This window comes from Nansenia antarctica (assembly GCF_963989245.1).
Source record: "Nansenia antarctica genome assembly, chromosome: 5".
NCBI classification, from domain to species: Eukaryota; Metazoa; Chordata; class Actinopteri; order Argentiniformes; family Microstomatidae; genus Nansenia; species Nansenia antarctica.
Window position 1 is genome coordinate 61,763,805 of NC_137690.1, and position 23,472 is coordinate 61,787,276.

Genomic DNA, 23,472 nt, shown 5'->3' on the forward strand with positions numbered 1-23,472 from the left:
GGACTCTGCCACCCCAGATGCCAGATGCTCCGCCGCCTTAATTGACAATACTTGTAATTGTGTAATTGTGACTGATTACAGGCCTTTTCTTGTGGCGGAACAAGTGGAACTATCCCCCCCCCCCCCCCCCCCCCCCCACACTGTTGGTTGTTCATGTTCTTAAAAAACAAGGGATTTCAGACGAGTAGGGTCTCGGGTGGCAGGTTGGGGCTTCCAACCCTTGTAGTTGATACTCATTTGTGCTAAAGAGGATGTGTGGTCCTTGCTACCTGCTGATAACGTCCAAGACCACAATAAAGTCGTCGTATTTGAAGTTGGACATATCTGTTCCCAGCAAATAGGCTTTCACTTTCAGCTGCACATCCTGTGGAGGAAGAGAAGGGGGGGGGGGGGCTATTAGTTACAGGAGAGGAGGTATTATCTGAAAAAAGAGAAAGATAGAGAGAGAGAGTGAGAGAGGGAGAGAGACACGGAGAGAGAAACACACAGAGACAGAGAGAGAGAGAGAGAGAGAGAGAGACAGAGAGAGACAGAGAGAAAGAGAAAGAGAGAGAGAGAGAGAGAGAGAGAGAGAGAGAGAGAGAGAGAGAGAGAGAGAGAGTGGTAGACAGAGAAAGGGATAGCTTGAGTTTCAGACCTGCCAGATTCGATTCAGTCCATGTTCTAGTTTCTTCTTCACATAGCTGCGGTCCACGACAGACTCATCAGACTCTGCAGAGCTGGCACCATCTGTTGAAACAAACCTATGTCACTGGTTCAACAGTAAACAAGTGCTGGCATCTTGTCACCCTAGCCTCTCATCGGTTGCTGCATTATTCATTGTGACTCATAATTCCTGTTGCTGATTCAAATGCATCGAAAACTGACACTGGAACAGATTGGGATCAGATTAACACAACTTGAAGATGATGAATACAACTTGAAGAACTTTCTTAATAAAGGCGAATCAAACATAAATACAAGGCTATGCCTTTTCAAGAGGAATTGCGTCATAGAGGCGGTTTGAGTTCCCACCCACACCACCTTATCATGCCCCCCCATCCACATTAGCGATCAGCGGTTATGAGCAGACGCCCCTCATTGTCACTCAGACACTACAGAGGACACAGCACCTGTGTGTGTGTGTGTGTGTGTGTGTGTGTGTGAGTGTGTGTGTGTGTGTGTGTGTGTGTGTGTGTGTGTGTGCGTGTGTGTGCGTGTGTGTGCGTGTGTGTGTGTGTGTGTGTGTGTGTGTGTGTGATTGCCATGACACAATTCTCAAACGTGTGACACACCTCAGGTGAATTTCCTTATGAAGCTAAATAAAGCACAACACATCAAATGTGGAGACAACACTACAACATTTTTTTTTGAGGAAACGCTGGGAAAAGGATGCAAGAGCAGCAGGGAATCACAATACTTTTTTGATGAGGGCAGAGTGACTGTTGAAGAGTGTCGTTCAGCATATCTGAAGTAGGAGTCACACTGTCACATACACAGGATATGGCACACACACCCACAACCAAGTGTCTGCTAGAGCCCAAGAGATCTCACCGTTTGCTTGCAGAGAGCCCTTATGAACCAGGCTTTGAAGAGGGGGAATTGACATGGATTAGCATCAGCATAATCAGCATTATGCTGAAGTGTTATGCTTATTAACACTTCTGGTATAAACAACTCTGGCTGAAGTTGTAACATTAGACATTACACAACAAGAACCGACAAACATTAAAAACAGAGCAGCGAGACCTGCTGCCGCTCAGAACGGCGCAACCACCCAACGCTTCCTGTCGATGTATATGCACATAACAGTTAAAGGCGAGGGAGGGTAACCCATTGTGGCTGGTTTACAATAGATAGATCCCACAATCCCACCCAGTACAGTTTAACACTACCGTATACCCCTAAGAGTAATTAGTTTGACGGCTGCAGCCGTGCATTACACACACAATGAAATCAACACGATATTGATTTTTTTTTGTGGACCCCACTAATAGTAGCCATTGGTTAATGACTAATGGGGATCCAAATAAACAAACAAACAAATGACGACACGCAGTTGGGTCAGAAAATTCAGAATTTGGAAACATGGAGATTATTGGAGAAAATAATTAAATCTCACCAAAGAACAAATACTAGTACTTTTGCTGTTTGCATAGGGTGTTTCAAAAAACACACCCACAGAAGAGGGGAACAAAACTAGTATAAATCGACCTTGCCAGCTAAGACCTTTCCAGGAAGAAGCGAATTAATATCACCGGTCACCGCGGGACAAAACAATGTCCAAAAATACGCAAACATCACTTGCCGCCTTTCACCTCAACAGTCCAGAATCACTGTTATTAACTTCTGTCAAGACTGAGCGATTGCAAGCCAGGTGCAGGCAGCTTATAGGAGCTGATATGGAGTTTAATACAGGGGATTATGAGACAAGGCATAAGTGGTGGTAATTATACAGTGAAGGTGATAAATGAAGGCGTGTATAATCACAGCCCGTCCCAGAATAGACAGGGCTGGAGATGATCTCACCGCTCACACAATGGGCTACAATACCACGACAGCTCAGAGACGACAACCTACGGTATTTGAGAACTAGGGCACACAAAACGGTCACCCCGGCGGTCACCTGTCCGTCACATGACGTTCACTTTCCCTTCACATCACCGTTTATCTGTCTCGGTGCAGACAGCAGCCTCATCCCGGGGGCTTTGGCTGATCTCTTTACATAAACAGCAGTCAAAGAGGTGGACAGGAGGCGCAGGCTAACGCAGAATTTCACCTGGAAGTTTGAAAAAGGGAAGGGTAAAAAAACAAGACACTCCTCTTGACTTTTAATTCCCCTGTAATACATCATCATATAGATAGACAAAATGACAACTGAAATTGTCTCAGGGAATCACACCCACATCAGCTGGGACCCTCTAAATAGAATCTCGCCTATACTGGAGAGAGTGCGTGGTAAATCGGCATCATGCACACTGACGTATTGCCAGGAGTTGTCTAAGATCCAGAGCCTCATTAAACATGGAGGCGCTAGCGTTTGGAGGGGAAACAAAGAAATCCTTGGCTCCTGTTGACAAGAGATGATTTTCCTACATCAGTTCAGCCTTCAGAGAGCTCCGCTAGGTCCAGCCCAGATGTGGACCTCTGACAGCCAACTGCCACATTCAAAGGCAAGACAAATGATATTTCCCAAGGAGCAGTTTATCTTGCTTATACACACAAACACACACACACACACACGCACACGCACACACGCACACACACACATATACACACACATACACACACATCTTGGCAATCTTAAGCAGGCACTGAATCACACCCAAGTTTTACACAGCGAGCCATGGCCACCCAAATAAAGATGACTTGACTTGACCCAGACATCTGTGTTGACAGTCCAAATCATCCCGACCTTACAGCGCCTCACAACCATCAGTGTAAAATGCTGAGAGAAACGCACCCACAGACACTTGTGCATTCCAAATAATTAACTTTATGATTCCTCTAAATTAGGGAGATAAGAAACCTTAACTGGCCAGACATTGTGTTGCAAATTCAAACATCCATGTCTCTTTTTATTATAGCTTTCCTTACTTTGGCTCTAATAAAAGCAACACAGCAAGCCGGGGAGGTAGAACGTCAGACTTTAATGAAAGTCTTTGTGTTTGTGAACACCGGCGAAGATCCTTTGAAGAGAAACACACACAAAAAACAAAATGACCTGTCTGTGGGTGCATCCTACCTGTGTCAAGGAGGACGACAAATTGTTTCTCTGGATGTAGCCAATAATGGGTCAATGAGTCACTTCTCCAAAAGAAGAGGGAACAGCCCGTGGCCCATGGTGACATGAAAGTATGATATCGCTAGGTCAGTGTTCATTAATGAGGGAGAAGGGAGAAGAGGGGAGAAGATTAGCCGACTGGCTTTGAGAGGTCAGCTGGCTAATGAAGGAGGGAGGCTCACACGGACTGTTAATGTAACGGGTAATGGGAGGAAGAGGAGGACAATGACAAAGAGAAGGATAACAGAAGTGAAAAAGAGGGAAAGAAGAGAAAGGGAACAAAGACTGTCTGAGAGAGGTCAGTCTTCCCTACATGGAAGGAGCCTCATAGGAGGAGGAGGAGGAGGAGGAGGAGAACAAAAACAGAAGTGAAGAGGAGGAAGAAGAGGAGAAAATAGAGGGAAAGAGGGGACTAAGAGGGACAGAAAGGGGGAATACAGAATCCCAGGAAGATGAGTCGAAGGCATTACGTAAATAAGGGGAGAGGAACAAGGGGGAGGGAAATAAAGAAGAGAATGAGGGGGAGGAAACAGGGGGGATGGTAAAAGGAAAGAAGAAAGCAGCTTGATGCAAATGTTAATGTTCAAGTGCATTGAAAGCCATAAATGGTGAGCTCTGTAGCGGACTCTGCCACGTCGCAGTCTGCACTGTACCCCGTCATAGTGGGCCTGAGAGTTACGATAGTTGCGAGAGACTAGTCTATTAAATAGTCCGTTAGTGGGGCAGAGAATGTTTTTGTTGTGCTTCCTGGTTTTGTATCAACACGCGCATGCCCTGTGTGATGTAGTGACGTGCTTCCAGGTCACACTGGCACGCGTTGAATCATTTCCTGGGTCTACCAGGATGATTCCGCGATCTTGTGTGGCTGGAAAATCTTTGCGCGATGGTGTGAAAACGCTCGTGTGGTCAGAGATCAGATCGGCTCCGAGATTGCGTATCGACATTGTGTAGCCATGCCCTAAGTTTGACACCAGAATTCACTGTTGATTTATATCATTCACAAACTGTCTCACACAGTTAATGATAAAAAGCTATGGGAGGCAGGCATAGGGTCAGTATGTTAACTCCCAGAAATTAAGTCTCTGTTGCTATGTCCCAATTCTACCCATCCCTACTATAAGAGCCGCCTCAGGGGTCAAATGACCATAGTCTTTACAATGGAAAGCTGCTATTTACACACAACGACTACTAGTTTACTAGCTTCTTGTAAATTAGCCTGCCTCCTACAAAGAAAAAACTGCAAAATAGCTTTATACTAGCTTATCCTGATGTGATTTTGAAAATGTAAGGATACTGGGTGGTAGAACGCACATATCTAGGAAAAGTCATGAAAGGAAGGTCCTGACATTTTATCAAGTGCAAAAATATAAACAAATCTTTACTCACATGACCCCACCCATGGCTGTTCTAGTGTTAAGTGAGCACTTCACATAATTGATGTAAAGGGAATGGACTGGTGTACAAGTGGAGACTCTCTTAAGCCCATATTTAGCCCAAATATATGCTTTTAAATCCATGTAGGGGAGTGCACAGAGATTGACCCAGACATGGGAGAGGATAGAGAATCGGGACATAGCATTGCGTGTGTGTGTGCGCGTGTGTGTGTGTGCGTGTGTGTGTGTGTGTGTGTGAGCAGTACAGTAGGTCATTCCAACCCTCTCCACAGCAGCCTCATGCCTACAGTACGGTGACTCATCATCTGAATTGCAGGTTGAACCAGAGTTTAAACCATTCCCAATTAACCAAAAAGGTTATAAAAACAGTGCCAAGTGAATTGCTTTCAGGACATAACAACAGGGCAAACATAAATAGAACTGAGCATAACCATACTGAAACAACAGAAACACACTGGGGGTCAGGGGCAGTTCAGGCCACCGAGCAGGGAGAGCTTAGTCGTGAGTGAGGCGCTGTGATGAAACATCCCCTCCTCGTTTTATTGTTGCAGGTTGCGTCAAAAGTGTTAACTGATATCCCCCCTCTAAGTAGAAGGGAAGGAGGCCAGGGAACTAGCCAACACCCTGAAGACTCCTAACACAAAGCTCAACACAGTCCACCAGGAAACCCTCTCTTCTTTCTCACGTTTTAATTTATGTGCAATGCACTGTGACGAGAGATGGCTAGTACACGGCCCTGGCGAAAAATAGAGCACATCAACAATTGGACTGTCTCCGGTTCCATTCCAGCCAAGCCATTATCAAACCCCAACGTGAAACAAATGGATTCCCTCTCCTGACCTGGCAGGCGCATTCCGAATTCTAATTCACAGATGGTAATCATGATGACACCAGTGTGAAAATGAACACCAAAGCCATGGTCACAGGGCAGGGAAAGCAATTTACCTGCTGATCGCCCTGGCAAATGAAGATGACGAGAGAAAAGCCTTCTTAACAAAGCTCTAAGATAAGTACCGGAGGCAATGGAAGGCAATGGAAGGCAATGAGAGGTGTAATTGTCAATTTCCGCCCAGATTATTCAATGTTCCAGACATAGATGATTAGCGGGGTGAACCTGTACATGAATATGTCTAAATCAGGACTCAGTTAACTTAAGTGCTATGATGTCATTTGTTAACTATGGAGCCCCGTTTGTCTTGGATACAAGGAGGCAGTGGTCCAAGTATAGCTTGAAGACACCACATCTATAGAGAAGCAATGTGGTTTTGTCAAAAATGTTGTTTCAAGCCAAAGATTCCAATTAATTTTTCCGATTCACTGTGTAGCCTTAATATCGCTTCTATGCTTTCTTCTATGATTAAATAGCGTTTGGTTAATGTAACTGTTTCTCAATTATTTTGTCTCTGTCAAAACTTGAACATCATGTATAAATGAACTTAGAGACAAGAGATCGTCAACGCAAAGACTAATCAAACGCTAGTTAATCGGACAAGAAACCGTAGAAGAAACTTTAGACCGACATGTTACGGCTTACATAAAATATGGGATGTTCTGCTTGTACTGGAAGTAAATTCAACAAACTCAAACGGACTACACACTGAGAGCACACTTTGGAGGTCCTTACTAACTAACAAGGCATGTTCAGAGAAACCTCACTGTGTACAGTGTCATAACAGTGACACCCAATTGGTACATAAAACACACAACCATCTATCAAGTTCCTTGATCATAACAGACAACAACCTTGCCAGGGGGCTATTTCACCACACTTGATTTCACACCATGTTGGTTTTCTACAGGGTGTCACAGGGTGTGATGCGAAGACTTACACATGAGTGAAGGACAATTTCTTACCCTCTCTGCCCTAAATGGATGATATGTTTAGTGTGGCAGGTCTGCAGTAGTCAAGAGTGACTCTGGTCTGTGCTGTAAGCGTAACCTCTAATTCACCGGCCCATGGCTATGTACTCTCTCTCTCACCACAAGCCGGGCTCCGTCCGCTGTGATCCAACATGACAGTGTGTGCACTACGGCTGCAAAATCAATTTGGCAAGGTGGGAGGGAACCCTCGCCCATATACATTCCAGAAACAACTTCCCTTTATTGAGTGGTGATATTAATTACTGATGCATTAAAGTGGCAGGTTAAATATATCAGCTCTGGCCATGCATGAGGTGTTGCGGTGGCCCTTTTCATTCGTCCAATGACAGAGAAAGGAGAGGTGACCTTGTGGTCACGCAGGGCAATGGGTAGAGCATGAGTATGCCGCCAAGGACACGCCCATGACCTCTGAGAAATTAAGATTGCATGTAAATCACTTTTCTTAAGGTTACCTACACACAGACAGACACACACACACACACACACACATGACATACACACATACTCATGCATGCATGCATCTCAACAGGCGCACATACACACACACACACACACACACTGTCACTGCCTGCTAGGACAGTTAATAACACACACGCACACGCACATGCATGCACATGCATGCACATGCACGCACACGCACAAGACGAGAGAGAGGGTGAAATCCTGTGTAATGTTAGGACACCTTCACTTAGAGGGCAGAGATGACAGCCAATCACAAACACTGAGATGACAGAACCTCTTGATGGATGGTTGCTTCTGATTGGAACTGAGGTAAGGTTTGTCCTTTCCTTTGAAGAATGAAGAGCTACTGTACGTTTAACTAGGCCTTCAAAGCTGCACAACACAATACCACCTTGAGGACACAACACCACCAGTGATATAAGAGTGTCCTGGTGGTTATACTCATCAGTCTCCATTTCCTTAATGAGTTCCAAGTACAACAAAGGGAACTGAACCATGAAAATAAATGTCATTGGAACAGTTCAACAAGGATTCTGCATTTGAGCCAATGTCCACTTTATATTGGTAGTCTTTGAAAAGAGAAATAAATAAATAAACTAACAAAAACAAAATGAATCAATAAAATAATAAATAAAAAAACGATTCCAATGATTAGCTCCCTTCCTTATCTCAAAGCAGAGCCCTGCAATAAACCAGAAACTTTGGATCACCATGGTAACTGAGCTTACGGTGGTCTTCCAAAGCTTGGATATCTAAGGGAAGAGATATTAATGACGACACCAGCTGGAAAGTCTTTTTTTATCCCAACCTGAGCCAGGCTTGGAAAGCCCCGAAGGTTCATTCCATTCTAAAGTTACGCATCCCATCCCCTTCCCTTACTCCCTCATATCCAGTAAGCCCTTCAGTGACTTTCGATATTTCTACAAGTGAGCAGCAATTGCAATGAATTGAAGGATACCCTTTCTTTGCGCCAAAAGGATACGGTTGAGGGGATATTTGGAGAGTATAGAATTTCCCCTTCCCTTGGTTAGAACGGAATGGAATTGCCCTGCTGTTCGACACCATCTTACATCCGGGCAAACATTTATTTCAAAATAGTAAAGTGCCGAAATGTTCCAAATTGCCAGTTTGAGTCACCTTCTACAACTCTCCCTCCCTCCCTCCCTCCCTCAGGGAATATTTGGCCTCCTGTGACATCTACATCCCCTCTACCCCCTGTACAGTTTATCTACTGTTAATACAAAATAAAATAAAAAATAAATGCAATTCTTCCTTCTTCTAGCATTACGAATGCCAATGGCCCCTGGCCCAAGCTATTTGTTGTAAGTTGCTATGGATAAAAGCATCTGCAAAATGGCAACAATGTAAATGTAGTAGAGCAGGATCAGTGGCAGGCAAAAAGATGATAGTTTGTGGATTGACCAGAAATACACATGAAAATGGATTTCGGGCAAACATACACTTTAAAATAAATTAATGAATCACAACGGAAGGTGAATACTGAGGGCACAATAATGTATGCATGTTGTCTTTGTAATTAAAATGAATGGTACTTAAATTGAACATGATGATGGGAGTGGAAATTACATTTTACATACTGCCATTAATCTCCATGCTAACTGTTGATTGTCATTTTATTATCATGAATGTCATTCATATTACTCTGTACAAGTGTTTCATAGGATCAGTGGTTTTCAAATGTCAGCGTCAAAAAAGGTACAAGCGTCTCTATTTCAGGAGTGTTCAGTGACCTCCGAAGGCAGAGTAAAGAGCCACTGAGGCAACACTACAGAACCAATCTCACTTGACTCTCAGAACCGCGACGGTCTAAATGAGCCACGCAATCACAGCAGTGTGTGCTGTAGAAAATATACTGCACATTCAAACCCTTTCCTTTATATAATAAGAATAATACATGTATTTTGTACCGTGCTTTTCTCAGTACTCAAAGACACTTTATATAATAAAGGTCGGTAGCTCCTCTCAATAGTGTAAATGTAATACTTAGAAATCCATCCCTGGCTGGTCTGGATGGGGTAATGAGAGTCAATCCCCTTTTTTTGCTGAAACAGCTTAAATTGATTTCAGGTGGTTGGCTCAAGAGTCCAAGCTTGGAGGGCAGTCGTCAGCAATGCTGCTGGGTTTCCCAAGAACTCCTAGAGGACAAGAAGAGCTACGTCTGCAGAAATACCAGGTCTCGACATGAAGGTGAGGCTCTTCAGTACATGCACGTTCGAGGGCTTTCAGTGTATTCAGGTACACTCCATGTACACTCCTTGAGTAAATGGGGACAATCCTGAAACAGGTCTGTAGGAATAAGAGAGGTTAGATGATCTACCTATCTAGAATCTCTCCTTGTAGAAGACGGCTCTTGAACAACCTAGGTGAAATACAAATAATAAAATAAAACTTTAGTGGTCACTGTAGAGGTCGCTGTAGAGGTTGCCGAGTGTAAAAGAAACTGTATTGTCCTGGAATTCCAGGGGGAGGGTGATCTCAGGGTTAGGGTTAGACAGAGGGTGATCGTACCTGCAGCAGGCATGGCTTCCTCTTTGTCATGCTCCTCGTGCCACTGTATGGTCCGGTGGTAACTCAGCATGACCTCCCATAATGCTTTGCACAGGTCAGTCAGGCAGGGGATGTAGCTGTCTGTGGTGATATGCTGTGGACAGAAACGACAAAGAGGGGGGCATTATACTTGTTTTTTAACCGTTGTTGCCACATACAGTAGGTGTAGGTTTGTCTACCATTCAAATTGGAGCTCTCTAAAAAAAACTGGTCACTCAAGCATATCCATCATCTATCATTGCTAGACCTTGGAGTTTTAATAAAAAACGTAAAAAATAAATAAAATAATAATAAATCTAAATAGCAACTTATACAGCAGAATGTTATTTGGCAAAGAAAACGGGTGTCAGGTGTCTGGGCCTAACACTTGTCCTTGGTTTTAATCAAGCCAGTTCTTAGTGACATTCAAGGACTAACATTTGGGGGAAATCTAATTTCAGTGACCAAAGAAGCACTGAGGAGTAATGAAAATAGCACGACAGAAAGACGTCATTAGGGATGTCCCAGAAGGTGTAATTAAAATCAGGATGGAACAGAGTGTGATACTGCTACAGATCAGTTGTGCACCTACGGTATATTCAAAACAGCTCTGGCAGACGTACAATGTTTGAATGACTAATCCACAGCACTGAGGGATGTTATAGGGAGTTTAAAACACTGATAAGCAACAGTGATGACTTCCTGATTGGACACCGATGAACATTTCCATAAAGTGTCATTGTACACTCACCGAACACTTTATTAGGTACCTGTACACCACATTCATGGAGGTTGAGTAATGGTGTGGGGAATGTTTTCTTGGCACACTTTGGGCCCATTAATACCCATCAATCAATCGCTTGAATGCCTTAGCCTATTTGAGTATTGTTGCTGACCATGTATCCAAAAGTACAACATTTCTTTCCATTGCTATGCAGACGACACAGCTTTATCTCCCCCTGAAACAAAATGACCACCGCAACGTAAACAGTCTCATGGACATCAAGTGATGGATAGCACAGAACTTCCTACAGCTGAATGAAAGCAAGTCTGAAGTGGACCTATTCAGCTCCCCTGACTCCACCAACCTGATCACCAACAACTAGGGTTACAAAGGGGTGGAACGTTTCCGGTAAATTTCAGTGGTAAAGTTCCGGTAAAGTTAATCTTGGGAATTTAAAAAATATATAATTTTCTCCAATGTGTTTATATAGTTTCTTCTGCTTTCTGCTAGCTAGTTTTCTGTTACAAGAGAATGTAGTGTATAGTTTATATCTGATTTAGCATGCTGCTTGAGGAGTGCTCATCTATTCATCTAGCCTATTTCTATTCATTATCCATCATTCCATTATCCATCAATTGTAAAATATGTTTCAAGACTATTCCAATTGTTTAGCTAACTATTTATATCTCTTTGCATGGCATTTGGCATTAGTGTTTTTTATAAGCTTTTTTCTCATCTTATTCTACAGAACAATGCCACGTGCACTGTCAGATGTGTGGAGACATTTCACCCCAGCCAATGTAGAAGGAAGTGTACATTTGGAAAATACTGTGCAAAGACCTTAACAAAGATGTTAAGAATGCCACAAAGCTGCAGGAGCATAATAGTCAAGTTCCCAGAGTTTCCTCAGGGCTCAAAACAAGCAACCCCTCTGTTCCTCTGCTTCCATTGGAAGTAAAAAATAATTTCATAATACTTTCATGTCACGTTTTGAATGGGACTCTTTTAGGATACATTTTATTAAACATGTTTTTTGTTGTTTGTTCATTGTTCAATCATTAACGTTCACAAATTGACTTTTATAATTTGTATTAGGAATGTTTGCATGCATGGGGTGCTTATGACAAAACAACATGTCTGTAAAGGTGCAAGGTAAATACAGTAGTATAAATGACCAAAAATTACAATTGTATTCCTGTTAATTCCCATATACCGGTAGTCCAGTTAATTCCCATGGAAAGTTTCCAACTTTCCCAGAATTCTGCAACCCTACCAACAACCTAGGCAATCTGGCCCCAACCTAGGACATTGGACCGCACCTTTAAGTTTGACAAGCAGGTAAATACAGTAGTGAAAGCCAGGTTGTTTCAGCTACGTGCAATTGCCAAAATCAAGCCTTTTCTCTCCTCCATGCATTCATAACCACACGACTAGACTACTGCAGCTCCCTTTATCCAGGGATTAGTCAGTTGTCCCTGTCCCGTCTGCAAATAGTCCAGAATGCCGCTGCCAGGCTCCTGATGACACCCGGAAGGTATTACCCCAATTCTGGCCTCTCTCCATTGGCTTCCAGTGCGGTTCAGGATTGACTTCAAGGTCCTTCTGTTTGTTTTTAAAGCCCTGAATGTGCAGGCCCCCCCCTACATCACAGACCTCTTATTCCACCTCCAGGTCCCTCAGGTCGTCTAGCTTAGGACTCCTGGCTGTCCCGAAATCCAGGCTCAAGCTCAGGGGTGACCGTGCCTTTTCTGTCGCAGCACCCTAGACTGTGGAATAGCATCCCCCTCTCAATCAGATCTGCCCCCTCCATCGATTCCTTTGAATCCAGTCTTCAAATATACTTATATACTTTAGCGTTTCTAAATCTAGATCTGCAGGAATTGCGTGATGCAATCATGTAATCATGGATCAGAATCCAACATCTTGTGGAATCAATGCCACAAAGAATTGAGGCTGTTTTGAGAGCAAAGGGATGCCCTACCCAGTATTACTATAGTGTTCCTGATAAAGTGTTCAGGGAGCGTATAACCCTTTAGTAACCCTTCATAAACATTGCCTGAGTCTAAGAGAACATTTTCAAGTTCTCTATTAATATGTACCTGTAGCACTTTGGCCTATGTAAACTAGGATAATGGGACAGATGGAGGGGCGACTGCAGCTTCACTGGCCATATCTAATAGATGAAGTCATAATGGATTCAGACCAGAGTGAATGGATTATTTCGCCTGTCATGAGTGACGCAGCTGAGAAACCCATGGATAGAGAAACGGTGTACTTGCTAACACTGGGGGGAAAGAAAAGGGCAGATGTGTTGAATTACGATTTGGCCCACCTTAACCATGTAGCTTGCTCCATTATAACTCTGTGCCCCGTCAAGCCCAGCAGTGCTCTGAGGCGTACACACACACCTCGTAACTTGACACAGAGCAGGTCTATTTCGCTAGCTTTGTGTTTTCAACACTGTCAGAGAAAGATTCATCATTACGCTCCGAGACAGAGCAGTTGACAACAGGCCTCACGCTCCACAGAAGCCCCACCGTGCCTTTTGTTTTAACCATAGCTATGTGTGTGTTAGGCCTCCACCCCCCCCCCCCCCCCCCCCGACACACACACACACACACTACGTCCACGACAGTGCTGTAAATTACTTACAGCAAGCCACTCACACCAGGGGCTTAAACAGAGGGGGAGAAACAGTGCATAGCAACACGGACTCCAGCTGTGGAAAAGCTAACAGGAGCGCGGTTCCACAGCAATTTATGTATCAGAGCCCTCTCCCCCCCCCCCCCCCCCCCCCTCCCCCTCAGCTTGTAAATTAGATGCAGTGAGGCTCCAGGCCGCCAGACCCCTGGCAGCCAAACGTTCTCTCAGAGAACGTCTGGGTCAGACCTTTCAGAGGAGTGTAGGACAGTAAATAGTCAGAGAGTGAATGATATCATTCGATGACCTCTGTCTTCCAAGACATCACCAGTAGGCGCTACATGCCATTACCTCTGTTCCAAAGCTAATGCAATACATCAACTTGCGTCATTATTGCCTGTCACAAAGATGTTGTTGAGGTTGTGTTGGGGTTAATGATGACCTTACTTGACTAGATTGTGTATGACATTTTACTGTTAATGTAAACTTAACACTTAACGTAACTATCATATATACAAAAGCCCATAGCCCTAAACCCAAAACAGTTGATGGTCATAGAAACTCAGCCTAGAGGAATTCAATACTATCATAGGGCCTCTATTCAAGTGCAAAGGGTATCCCGATTCTGAACAGGAGAATCATAGGACAATATGCCCTGGAACAGCTCTACAGATGAATATGACTGTGAATATGCCTCATTCATACAAACATTTGATGCATTCTCATTTCAATTTGTGAGTTTAACACTAGATCAGCCGTGCCTTTTTACCTACTATAAGAGCCACAATGCAAAGCTGCTATTTACAGACAACGGCCACTAGTTTGCCGCTTGTAAATTTGCTTGCCTCCTACACAGAAAAACTGCAAAATAGCTTTATACTAGCTTATCCTGATGTGATTTGGAAAATGTAAGGATACTGGGTGGTAGAACGCACATATCTAGGAAAAGTCATGAAAGGAGGGTCCTGAAATTTGATCGAGTGCAAAGATATAAACAAATTCTACTCACAGGGTCAAATGACCCCACCATGGCTGTTCTGTTCTAGTGATATTACTGAGCACATCCCAGAGTTTATAATACCTTCACTTTGTGGACATAATTGAGTTGGAGAGATCATACTCACTCGCTCTATCTCAGCACAGTGGCAATTCATCACTAAAGTAATTCAGCAGTAAACAACAAACTAGCCTTCAGAAATCCACGTACCTCCATTGGTGAAGTCATTAGAAAATAGTTTCTCATTTAGTCTTCAGATTAACATTTAACATCACTGTGAAAATTACCATAGTTCATCAAATTATCCAGACATGAGAAAGACACTGCTGTAGTCACTTAGAAAGGTCACAATCACCACCATAAAATACCAGTGGTTTCTCAAATTGGAAAAATGCAAGCCATGTCAGTTTGCCACTGGCTAAGTGCATGTACAGTATGTTACAAGTATGTCACGCACAGACACTAGCCAAAGAATAACCAGGCTGTACTGACTGAACCTAGTGGCTAGTTAAGATAAGACCCTGAAAGGCAACAACTAGTGAGTGTAGGTTAGATGTTGAAATGGACGTCTCCTGAGATGTTTGAAATGGAACTAACATTAGCGAACACTGAGTGTAATGAAGGATGAGGAACAGGCAGCCTGAAGCCATTGTGTGACTCATACCTCAGCAGATACAATATAAAACAGACAACACGGAGCTTATTACTGAATCTATTTCATCTCAGGGATTTTCATTGTTTTCTAACGGCACCCTATTTTTCCGCAATAACATTAGCTCACTGGTGTGACAAATCGTCTTTACTGAGGATATTATGAGGAGGATATTATGAGCATTTTACTTGAGATGAACATTAATTTAGAACATTTTAATTAAAATGATGTCCCCAGACTCCCTCTTTTGATAAAAATAAATAAATAAATACATTTAAAAATGTGATTAAATGTGATTAACAGGTTTTAAGCCTCATGTCTAGGCCACGGGGTCAACAGACAATCAATGGCTTAGCCCCATATGATGCTCTCCTAAGAGGCAATATCACATGAGGGGTTGCCAGGCAACTGGGACCAGGAGAGGCCGAGAGGGCATTGTGATCTTCAGTGGGTCTGAGAAGAGGAACTGGCCACCCCAGAATCCTGGAGTGGGGTGGGGCAATCAACTAGGTAGATGCTGCTGTGGAAACATGCCACACCTTCTTACGGTAAGGTCACAGGGAGGGGAAGGGAAAGCCGTATCTCTGATAAGAGCAGCTCCACCACCCACTGGGCAGATACTCATCATACTGTCTGTTTGATGTATGGATGGGAGCCTGATAATTCCATATACTGTGTTTATATCTATTTTAGGAACCATTTGGATTATAGGCTCATCAATGATCAATGTGTTCCTACACTAAGCCACAGAAAGAGCGTCCGGAGGTTGGGGATGGAGGCCGGGGTTGAATGGAGATTCATTTTTTTGCTGATTCACTTCCATTTTTAGAAATGATAAAAGTGCTCCCCCCCCCCCCCAAACTGCAGGGGATATTTAAAAACGTTTTTTTTTTTTTTAACACCCTGCTAGTCAGCAATCTTTAGATTTGCAACGCCAGCAAAGCAAAATGTGGTCTCCTCCATCTAAGTACAATCTCCTGAAGGAGAATCCTCCACATTAACTCACTAATTACGGCAGGCCGCTGCCCCCATGAGGACCAGGGTAAAAGCAAGCTAAATCTCTTTCCAACACCAGGTAAGTTTCTGAGTGACAAACAACACCCTGCACTTGACACTGTTTCACTGATGTGACAGATCGAATTCCGACGCAGAGTTGTCTGGAAGCATGTCTAAAAAATGAAAGGAAAATAATAACAATTTCTGGGGAGCTGCATACATTACCAAAGTAGCCTTATGATGTACCACTGCTCAAGAATTATACATTTTGAAGGAGCACCATTGCACAGTAGACACAAAAGTCATTAAAAAAGACTTAAAAGTCAAGATCCCTTAAGAGACAATGACAAGCTCCATAGAATCCAACTACAATAAGACCTGGGGTACACGACGTTCAGATGCATCTTGAGCCCAAACAACTGGGTTATGCTTATGAGTATCCAGAATACATAAATGACTGCTCTCTGCAAGGACATCGGTTACATTTATAATTTGCAGGGGGAAACTACCGTTAATACTGTTCAACAATAGCACAGACTAAGAGTGTATGAACTTTAGTTTTACCCCAAAACAAGCTAGAAAGAAACAAGCTAAGAAACAGGAAACTAAAACTTGAACCTATTCCGAGCTCACAGATACAAATAAAAGCAGACAGTCTTAATAAATTAAAGCTCACAACCACTGGCCTCAGTGTTGCGTTGTTTATTGATGCAGTAACAGCCAAACCCCCAGGCGTTTTCTATCGCAGCTGGAGAAGTGGGAGAGATGAGAGGCTTTCTGCTCTGGAAAAGGATTAGTTTCACTAAATAATGGAGCAAAACAATGGAACAAAACCATGCCCTGAGAGCTAGAGGGCTAGGCCAGGCCAGGGTCATAGTGTTGGTGTGAGTACTGTACAAAATGCCGCCTGTGGTCTACAGTATATCTCCACCAGGGTCCTACACAAGTGTGTCCAGATGAACAACAGACCATCCTCTCACATTGTCCTATATCAAAATGATGGGACATTACTCTATAGAGGTACTGATACCAATCATTACTAGCCAGCAACCTTTGGATGATAGAAAAGGCTGATATGTGTAATGCTCTGGAAATAATTCATCAGCCCACATTGTTGAATGAAGAGTTTAGTTAATGGAAGTGACACCTGATACAGATGAGAAAAGACAGATGCACAAGCGGTCAATGCAATGGGTAGCTAATCACACCTACAAATATGTACAGTAGTAATTATGTAATTACTCTACTCACAAAATTTGATTAGCAACTGTTTTGTAATTCCATAGCAATGAAGTTGAGTGGTTTGGGTTATTACAAAATTGCAATGACTGCTTACGGTAGTTCCACTTGTATGAACTAGGAACAGTCATTATTGAATGACTGAATGACTGCATCAATATGAAAACTGCTCATCTGCATATACAATGTAATTACCTAATTCATGTGTAAATACAACTATGTTACAGTAAATAGTAATGTTATATTACTAGACGAGTATAGGGACAACTACATGTAAAGTGTGAACAACTTTTTTACTTTCGCAGCTGAGGCTGCTGTGGTACTGGTGATAGTGGTTGTTGTTTGAGAATACATCAGTGCCTTGTGTGAATCAGGAGCTATTTCCGTCAGAGCAGAGAGTCAGCCAGTCCAGAAGGAGAGAGGGGCAGGGGGACCAATAATGATGTTATAATGTAAAATTCATAAGGCACTTCACGATATGATCTGACCTTTTTGGCGTACCCGATTCCCTTGAATTTAAATTTCCATGACTAGGTGCAAAGTTCAGAACAGTAGTGAGGGCTATTTGCATACTGTCCTGTGTATATTTGATGATGTACCTGCTCTGGGGAGGGACTGGAAGCCCCAACATCCCACAGCAACTTCAGCTCAGAAAAGTCTGATGGTTTGTTCCCTAGCTGAGACCACTGCCCACATGACTCACCTGAAGAAGCACTCGTCACCACCTGAAGAAGCACTCACCACCTCTTAGAGAAACAATGATTGGTCTCAGACAGAACAGCCTTATCTGTTTTAAAAGAGGGTATGGGAATGCTAGCGGGAAGAGAGAACAACTACATCCTCACAAGGCAACTTCTCTCCCTTGTTCTAAAATCCACACTGATAGTATTTATCCTTTTTTTCCAAGAAGGGTGCTTACAAACTGATGAAAGACTGCATCTACTGTCATGCGAAAACGATAGGACACCATCAAAACCGTTGACTTTTTCAACATATTTAAACATATGGACATTTGATCTTCATTTTAACAATATTGAGAGATGGAGGTAATATAACTAAACAAATCAAAAAGAAAAAGTTACTTTTAAAAATGTAATTAATAGAAAAGCAATGTTCTTGTGAGGAAAAACGTAGGACACCCTGTTAAGCCTCATTATGTAATAACTGCACATTATGTAATAAAATCCCAAAATGTAATAAAAAGTCACTTTCAATATGTAATAACACCACATTATGTAATAAATTGGCTGAACGCAAAATGTAATAACGTTTGCCTTATTATGTAATAAATGTATTACATATTGTGCAGGTTATTACAAAATGCGGCGGTTGCACTTTTTTGAACACAATTGAAAACATGGAAATGTAATAAATATATTTGACCATGAAAAGCATTTTAATCCTCCAACATAAAAAAAAATCCAGAATTGCATGTTGTGTTGAAACTAAATAGTATTTCTATCGACCACTTATATGCTGATTTGGTTGCTTTCTTCTCAAGTTATGAAGACCCCAATGGCAATTTTCTTGTTTAGGAGACATTCTGAAGACCCGATAATTCATTCCTTCAGGGGATCATATTATTGTTATAAAAATGCCTTGTCTGGCAATTAACATTATGCGACTTATCAAAGCATTTAAACGTACTGAGTGCACTGCGGTGCTTGTTACTCTCACGACTCCGACTCACGACTACCGAATTTGTGATCTGAGACGGTGACGAGACGATAACGCTGGCAGGGTGTTTACATATAGTTTTTGGAGTCGTATGGTCGGCGATTGGGTGCGAGAGTCAATCAGCGACCCGTCTCGTAGTTGACATCGTAACCAGCTGTCCACGTGTCGGGGTGTCCTTGAACCCCACGGAACCCCAAATTGCTCCCAATGAGCGGGCCGGCGCCTTGCATGGTAGCTTGCCGCCATAGGTGTGTGAATGTGTGTGTGTGTGAATGGGTGAATGAGAGGCCATTGTAAAGCGCGTTGGAATAAGGCGCTATATAAGTGCAGTCCATTTGTCTATAAAGTGCATACCATACAATTTCAGAGGTGAAGTTAAATGTAACATGGGCATGGAGGGACAAGAGGGTTGCCATTTTCCTGGCCATGTGAATGTGGCCCTCTATACCCATGCCCAGAGTTTTTACATAAGCCCTGAAAACGTTTCCGAAATGATAATGACGATAGCAGCAGTGGGGAAACAACTTAGCAGCCTGTTCAAGGTTATGGTAAACCTCCCCACTCAATGCCCTCTTTAGCTTTTAAATTCCTTCCACTCTATGAATCCCCAAACACTACACATTCCACAGGGAGTGATGATTACTTCAATTCAGGTCACTACCACCAACAGAGGAGTGATGTTCAATTATCTGTACTTAGACAGTTTGGAAAAACATGTTTTGGAAAGGCAAACCTAAATAATGCACTGTTTTGCTACATTGACGACTGGAAAGAAATGAGACCTACTTTCAGGCACAAGAGGGATATCTTTGCTCTACTGCGCCACCACCAACCCACCATAAATACAGCAATCTCAAAAGTACAGTGTCAAGTCGATGCCCTAGGCTGTGTGCTTTTCACCTGCCCCTGACCCACAGGTTTAGTAATACCCCCCTTAGCGTGTCTCACACCAGATACACAGCTATATCTACGCCATCTGTTGGCTAAGATAGAAACTACAACCGTGGGAGTGAAAGAGTCTTCTAGAGCAGCACTTAAAGTGTTTTCATTCCCCCATTCAGCAGTATCTGGTTATAAAAGCATCAAGAGAAGACACCTCACTCTGAGAGATTGTGATGCGTGACCCCGGTGATTGCAGATGCTTTATAGGCATGCAAATGTGATTTGCAGTGTTTGGAAAAGATTGACTGACACAGGCTCTGGATTGGCCCACAGGTTTGGCCCAACAGAGACACTAGTCAGCAGCACTTCTCAAAAGAGGCCATTTGTCCACATAACCAAGATTCATTATCTCATAGAGGTCTGTGATGGAGAATGCCTCTCCCCAGACTGAGAAATGTCTCTCTTTCTCACTATCTCTCCCCTCATTCACTCCTTCACTGGGCAGAGGGGATAATGTGCCATCCCTCATATAAGATAATAATGAATTTTCTGCTTGGCTAGAGCACAATATGAGTCCTGAGAGAGTAATGTGTCTGAGGAGAGGATTGTTGTTTATCAAGTTAACTGATCACCGCTGGGGGACTTCATGTGGTCTTAATTCTTTATTTCAGCTCTTCACTAAATTAGAAAATATAGGGGGTAGGGTTCAGTCTTCCAACTTTATAGCTCCTTCTAAGACTGGCAAAATGCTGCTTTACCACATACCTTTACCGCAATATTACTGACACTTTCGTTTCTGAATGACATTAGCTGTTGCTATAAAACATACTAATGGGCACCTATATTGGCCATAACTTAATATACTCAATACCTACGTACACCTGGATAGACTGTATGTAAACCCTGTAATGGCATGGCAGGCCCATCTGAGGCCCGTCTGAGAGGGTGAACATGCTTACTGTGCACAGGTCCTTGTACTGCATCTTCTGGAATTTGGTGTCAGCGTTGCCGGCACAGAGCTCCACGTATCCCAGAACCACCTGGAACACAGTGTTGTGGATGGCCTGGGTGAAGTGCATGTGGAGCTGGTCCATGGCCGTCTGTGGAAGGGAAACAGAGAGTTGGGCTCAAAGTAGCAGCTAATATTATATCTTTGAACAGGGCAACACTGTAGTCATCATATTCACCAGAAATACATGCCATAGCATAAAGAAACAAAACTCCCAAGCCGTAGCTTCATCTAAGCATTATCACACGAGAGGGAGTGTGTTATACTGAATATCAGCAGTATAACAGCACGACCTCGAGTGTGATATTGCTTTTATACAACAGTTCTACAGCGCAATTAATTAGTTAACAGTAATAAGTGACAACAGATTATGATTTGTTTGTTTATTTAATCATTTATTTTGGCTCCGTCAACAAAACATTGTTCCGCAACTGGACTGTTGCCTAGTAACCCGAACACAAACATCTGCAGGCTAGCTACTTTGATATTAACGGTTATTTCGGAGTGATACCTATAGTTAAAAGTCCCAGTGCTGTTATACTGTATATCAGCACTCATGGAATGCCTCTTGTCCAATCAAATGACTTGGTCGGAACTAACTGTTGTATAAAATACTTCATAAAACATAGAGAACTAATGTTGCATAGTGGCGGATAAAATCTTTTTCTAAATCTTCTAACTCTATGTGACTTTTGACCATTGTTGCGGATTCCTCCTGTCTTAGTCACTACCAGGTAGGACGTTGATCCAAATCAACTTTGGGGTTTGAATTCTATTACTAACCTACTAAATGAAAATGGCCAGTTTGGGTATAATCGATTAGCTTTCTCAGATATATTAATGTGGCTGTGGATCAGGAGGTAGAGCTGGCGTCGAATGATCGCAAGGTCTGCGGTTTGGCGATTTGATCCCTGGCTGGCCATGTGTCGCGTTGTCCAAGACGTTGAACCCCAAATTGCTCCCAATGAGCGGGGCCGGCACCTTGCACGATAGCTTGCTGCCATTGGTGTGTGAATGTGTGTATGAATGGAAAATTAGAGGCCATTGAAGGTGCTTTGGAATAAGGCGATATATAAGTGCGGTCCATTTATATGAAACTACATTTCTCCAAAATAATGTTTTGCATTAATACACGCAGGAATACTTATCTTATCTGTTCCCAACTACAGAAACAATTTCAGAACAAGCTGAGATGGTGGGTGTCAAAATCCTCTTTTGTCTGTTGATTTGTCATGGAATGACCCAAAAGTAGAAGAGAGCTGAGCTTAGGTGTCTTCCTCTGTAAATTACTTTAGCGTGACAGATTTGGCTCTGCTGGGAGGTGAACGGGAGGTGGATGAGTTCCCACAGAATGTATGGAGCTAATGGAGGTGACCTTGAGACAAAGTGCCACCCCTGACATCCTCCGCCACCTGCTCTCCTCCTAACCCCAACACCAAACCCTACTCCAACCCTCTCACTCACTCAGCACCTCTGTGAAAGAGGATTTGTTCCCAATAACAAAACCAGAATGCTATTGTGATTAAGACCTGCATCTGAACACAACCTCTCTCTGACAGGTATTCATTAATACATGGCCCTGGCAGATGCTTCCATTAGATAAATTAAATAGTAAAAAAAAAGAAAAAAGTTAAGGGAAACATAGTCCCAGTCTCATTAGGGAATGCTGAGTGCCAGGGACAGGACAGGTTTTGTGTGTGTGTGAGTGTGTGAGTGTGTGAAGAGAGAGAGAGAGAGAGAGAGAGAGAGAGAGAGGAGAGAGAGAGGAGAGAGAGAGAGAGAGGAGAGAGAGAGAGAGAGAGAGAGAGAGAGAGAGAGAGAGCGAGAGAAAGAGAGAGAGAGAGAGAGAGAGAGAGAGAGAGAGAGAGAGAGAGAGAGGGAGAGAGAGAGAGAGAGAGAGACAGGGACAGACAGACAGACAGACAAAGCGACTTACAATTAGATATACAGGGATAGTTCAAACTTCAGACATTCAAACTCTTGCCTTGCTGGCACAGTAGCTGAGTTCAAGTACAGGCTATATGCTGACTGACGTCAATTATAGACTAGTCACATTAACATGGTTTTCTTTTTAATAATGGTCGCTCACTTAGTGGAGGTTATGTGGGCTGTGATACTGTCATTTGAATGGAGCTCTTTGTTAAGTTTTACTTAAGAATATCTCATTGGACCTCTAATATAGCCCATTTCAATCACTACTAGGTCGGTGTGACACGCTGGCTGATAAGGTGAGCTACCGTGTTAGGATATGAAGTGCATTGAGTACTGGAAAAGTGTTATAAATGCAATTCATTATTTTTACGATCATTGATGATATTCATGATATTCTGTCCTGTCCATAAATCTAGCGATTTTCTTTATAGCAAGCCAGCTGCTTTTCCCAGAGTTGCTGTCTTATGGGCAAGGCAGCGTTTTGTGGTGGTGGTCTTCAAACGGCATGCATCGCCACGTTGCCCATGACAGAGTGGACAGGTGATTGATCTGTCCTGCGGGCAGGGGAAGCAGCAGAGGCTTCCAGAAGCGTGTGGCTCACCTGGAGCAGTGATAGGGGGCTCATGTCCCTCTCTTTAACCTCCGGGGGAAAGAACTAGGAGACGGCCACACTGATA

At 43.0% G+C, this 23,472-nt stretch overlaps 1 protein-coding gene across 3 annotated transcripts in view; it reads right to left on the bottom strand.

The window, feature by feature from the left end:
* vps50 (VPS50 subunit of EARP/GARPII complex) overlaps nt 1-23,472 on the bottom strand; it is a gene marked incomplete at its 5' end in the record, with an annotated part of 122,231 nt that overhangs the window by 43,054 nt on the left and 55,705 nt on the right. For 2 of the 3 annotated variants that reach the window (XM_080530782.1, XM_080530781.1), the window contains 4 exons: nt 270-364; nt 638-729; nt 10,030-10,162; nt 20,814-20,954. In XM_080530782.1, coding sequence (XP_080386908.1) covers nt 270-364; nt 638-729; nt 10,030-10,162; nt 20,814-20,954 — 461 coding nt within the window. The remainder of the gene's footprint in view (nt 1-269; nt 365-637; nt 730-10,029; nt 10,163-20,813; nt 20,955-23,472) is intronic. The other variant, XM_080530783.1, reaches the window with a different exon arrangement.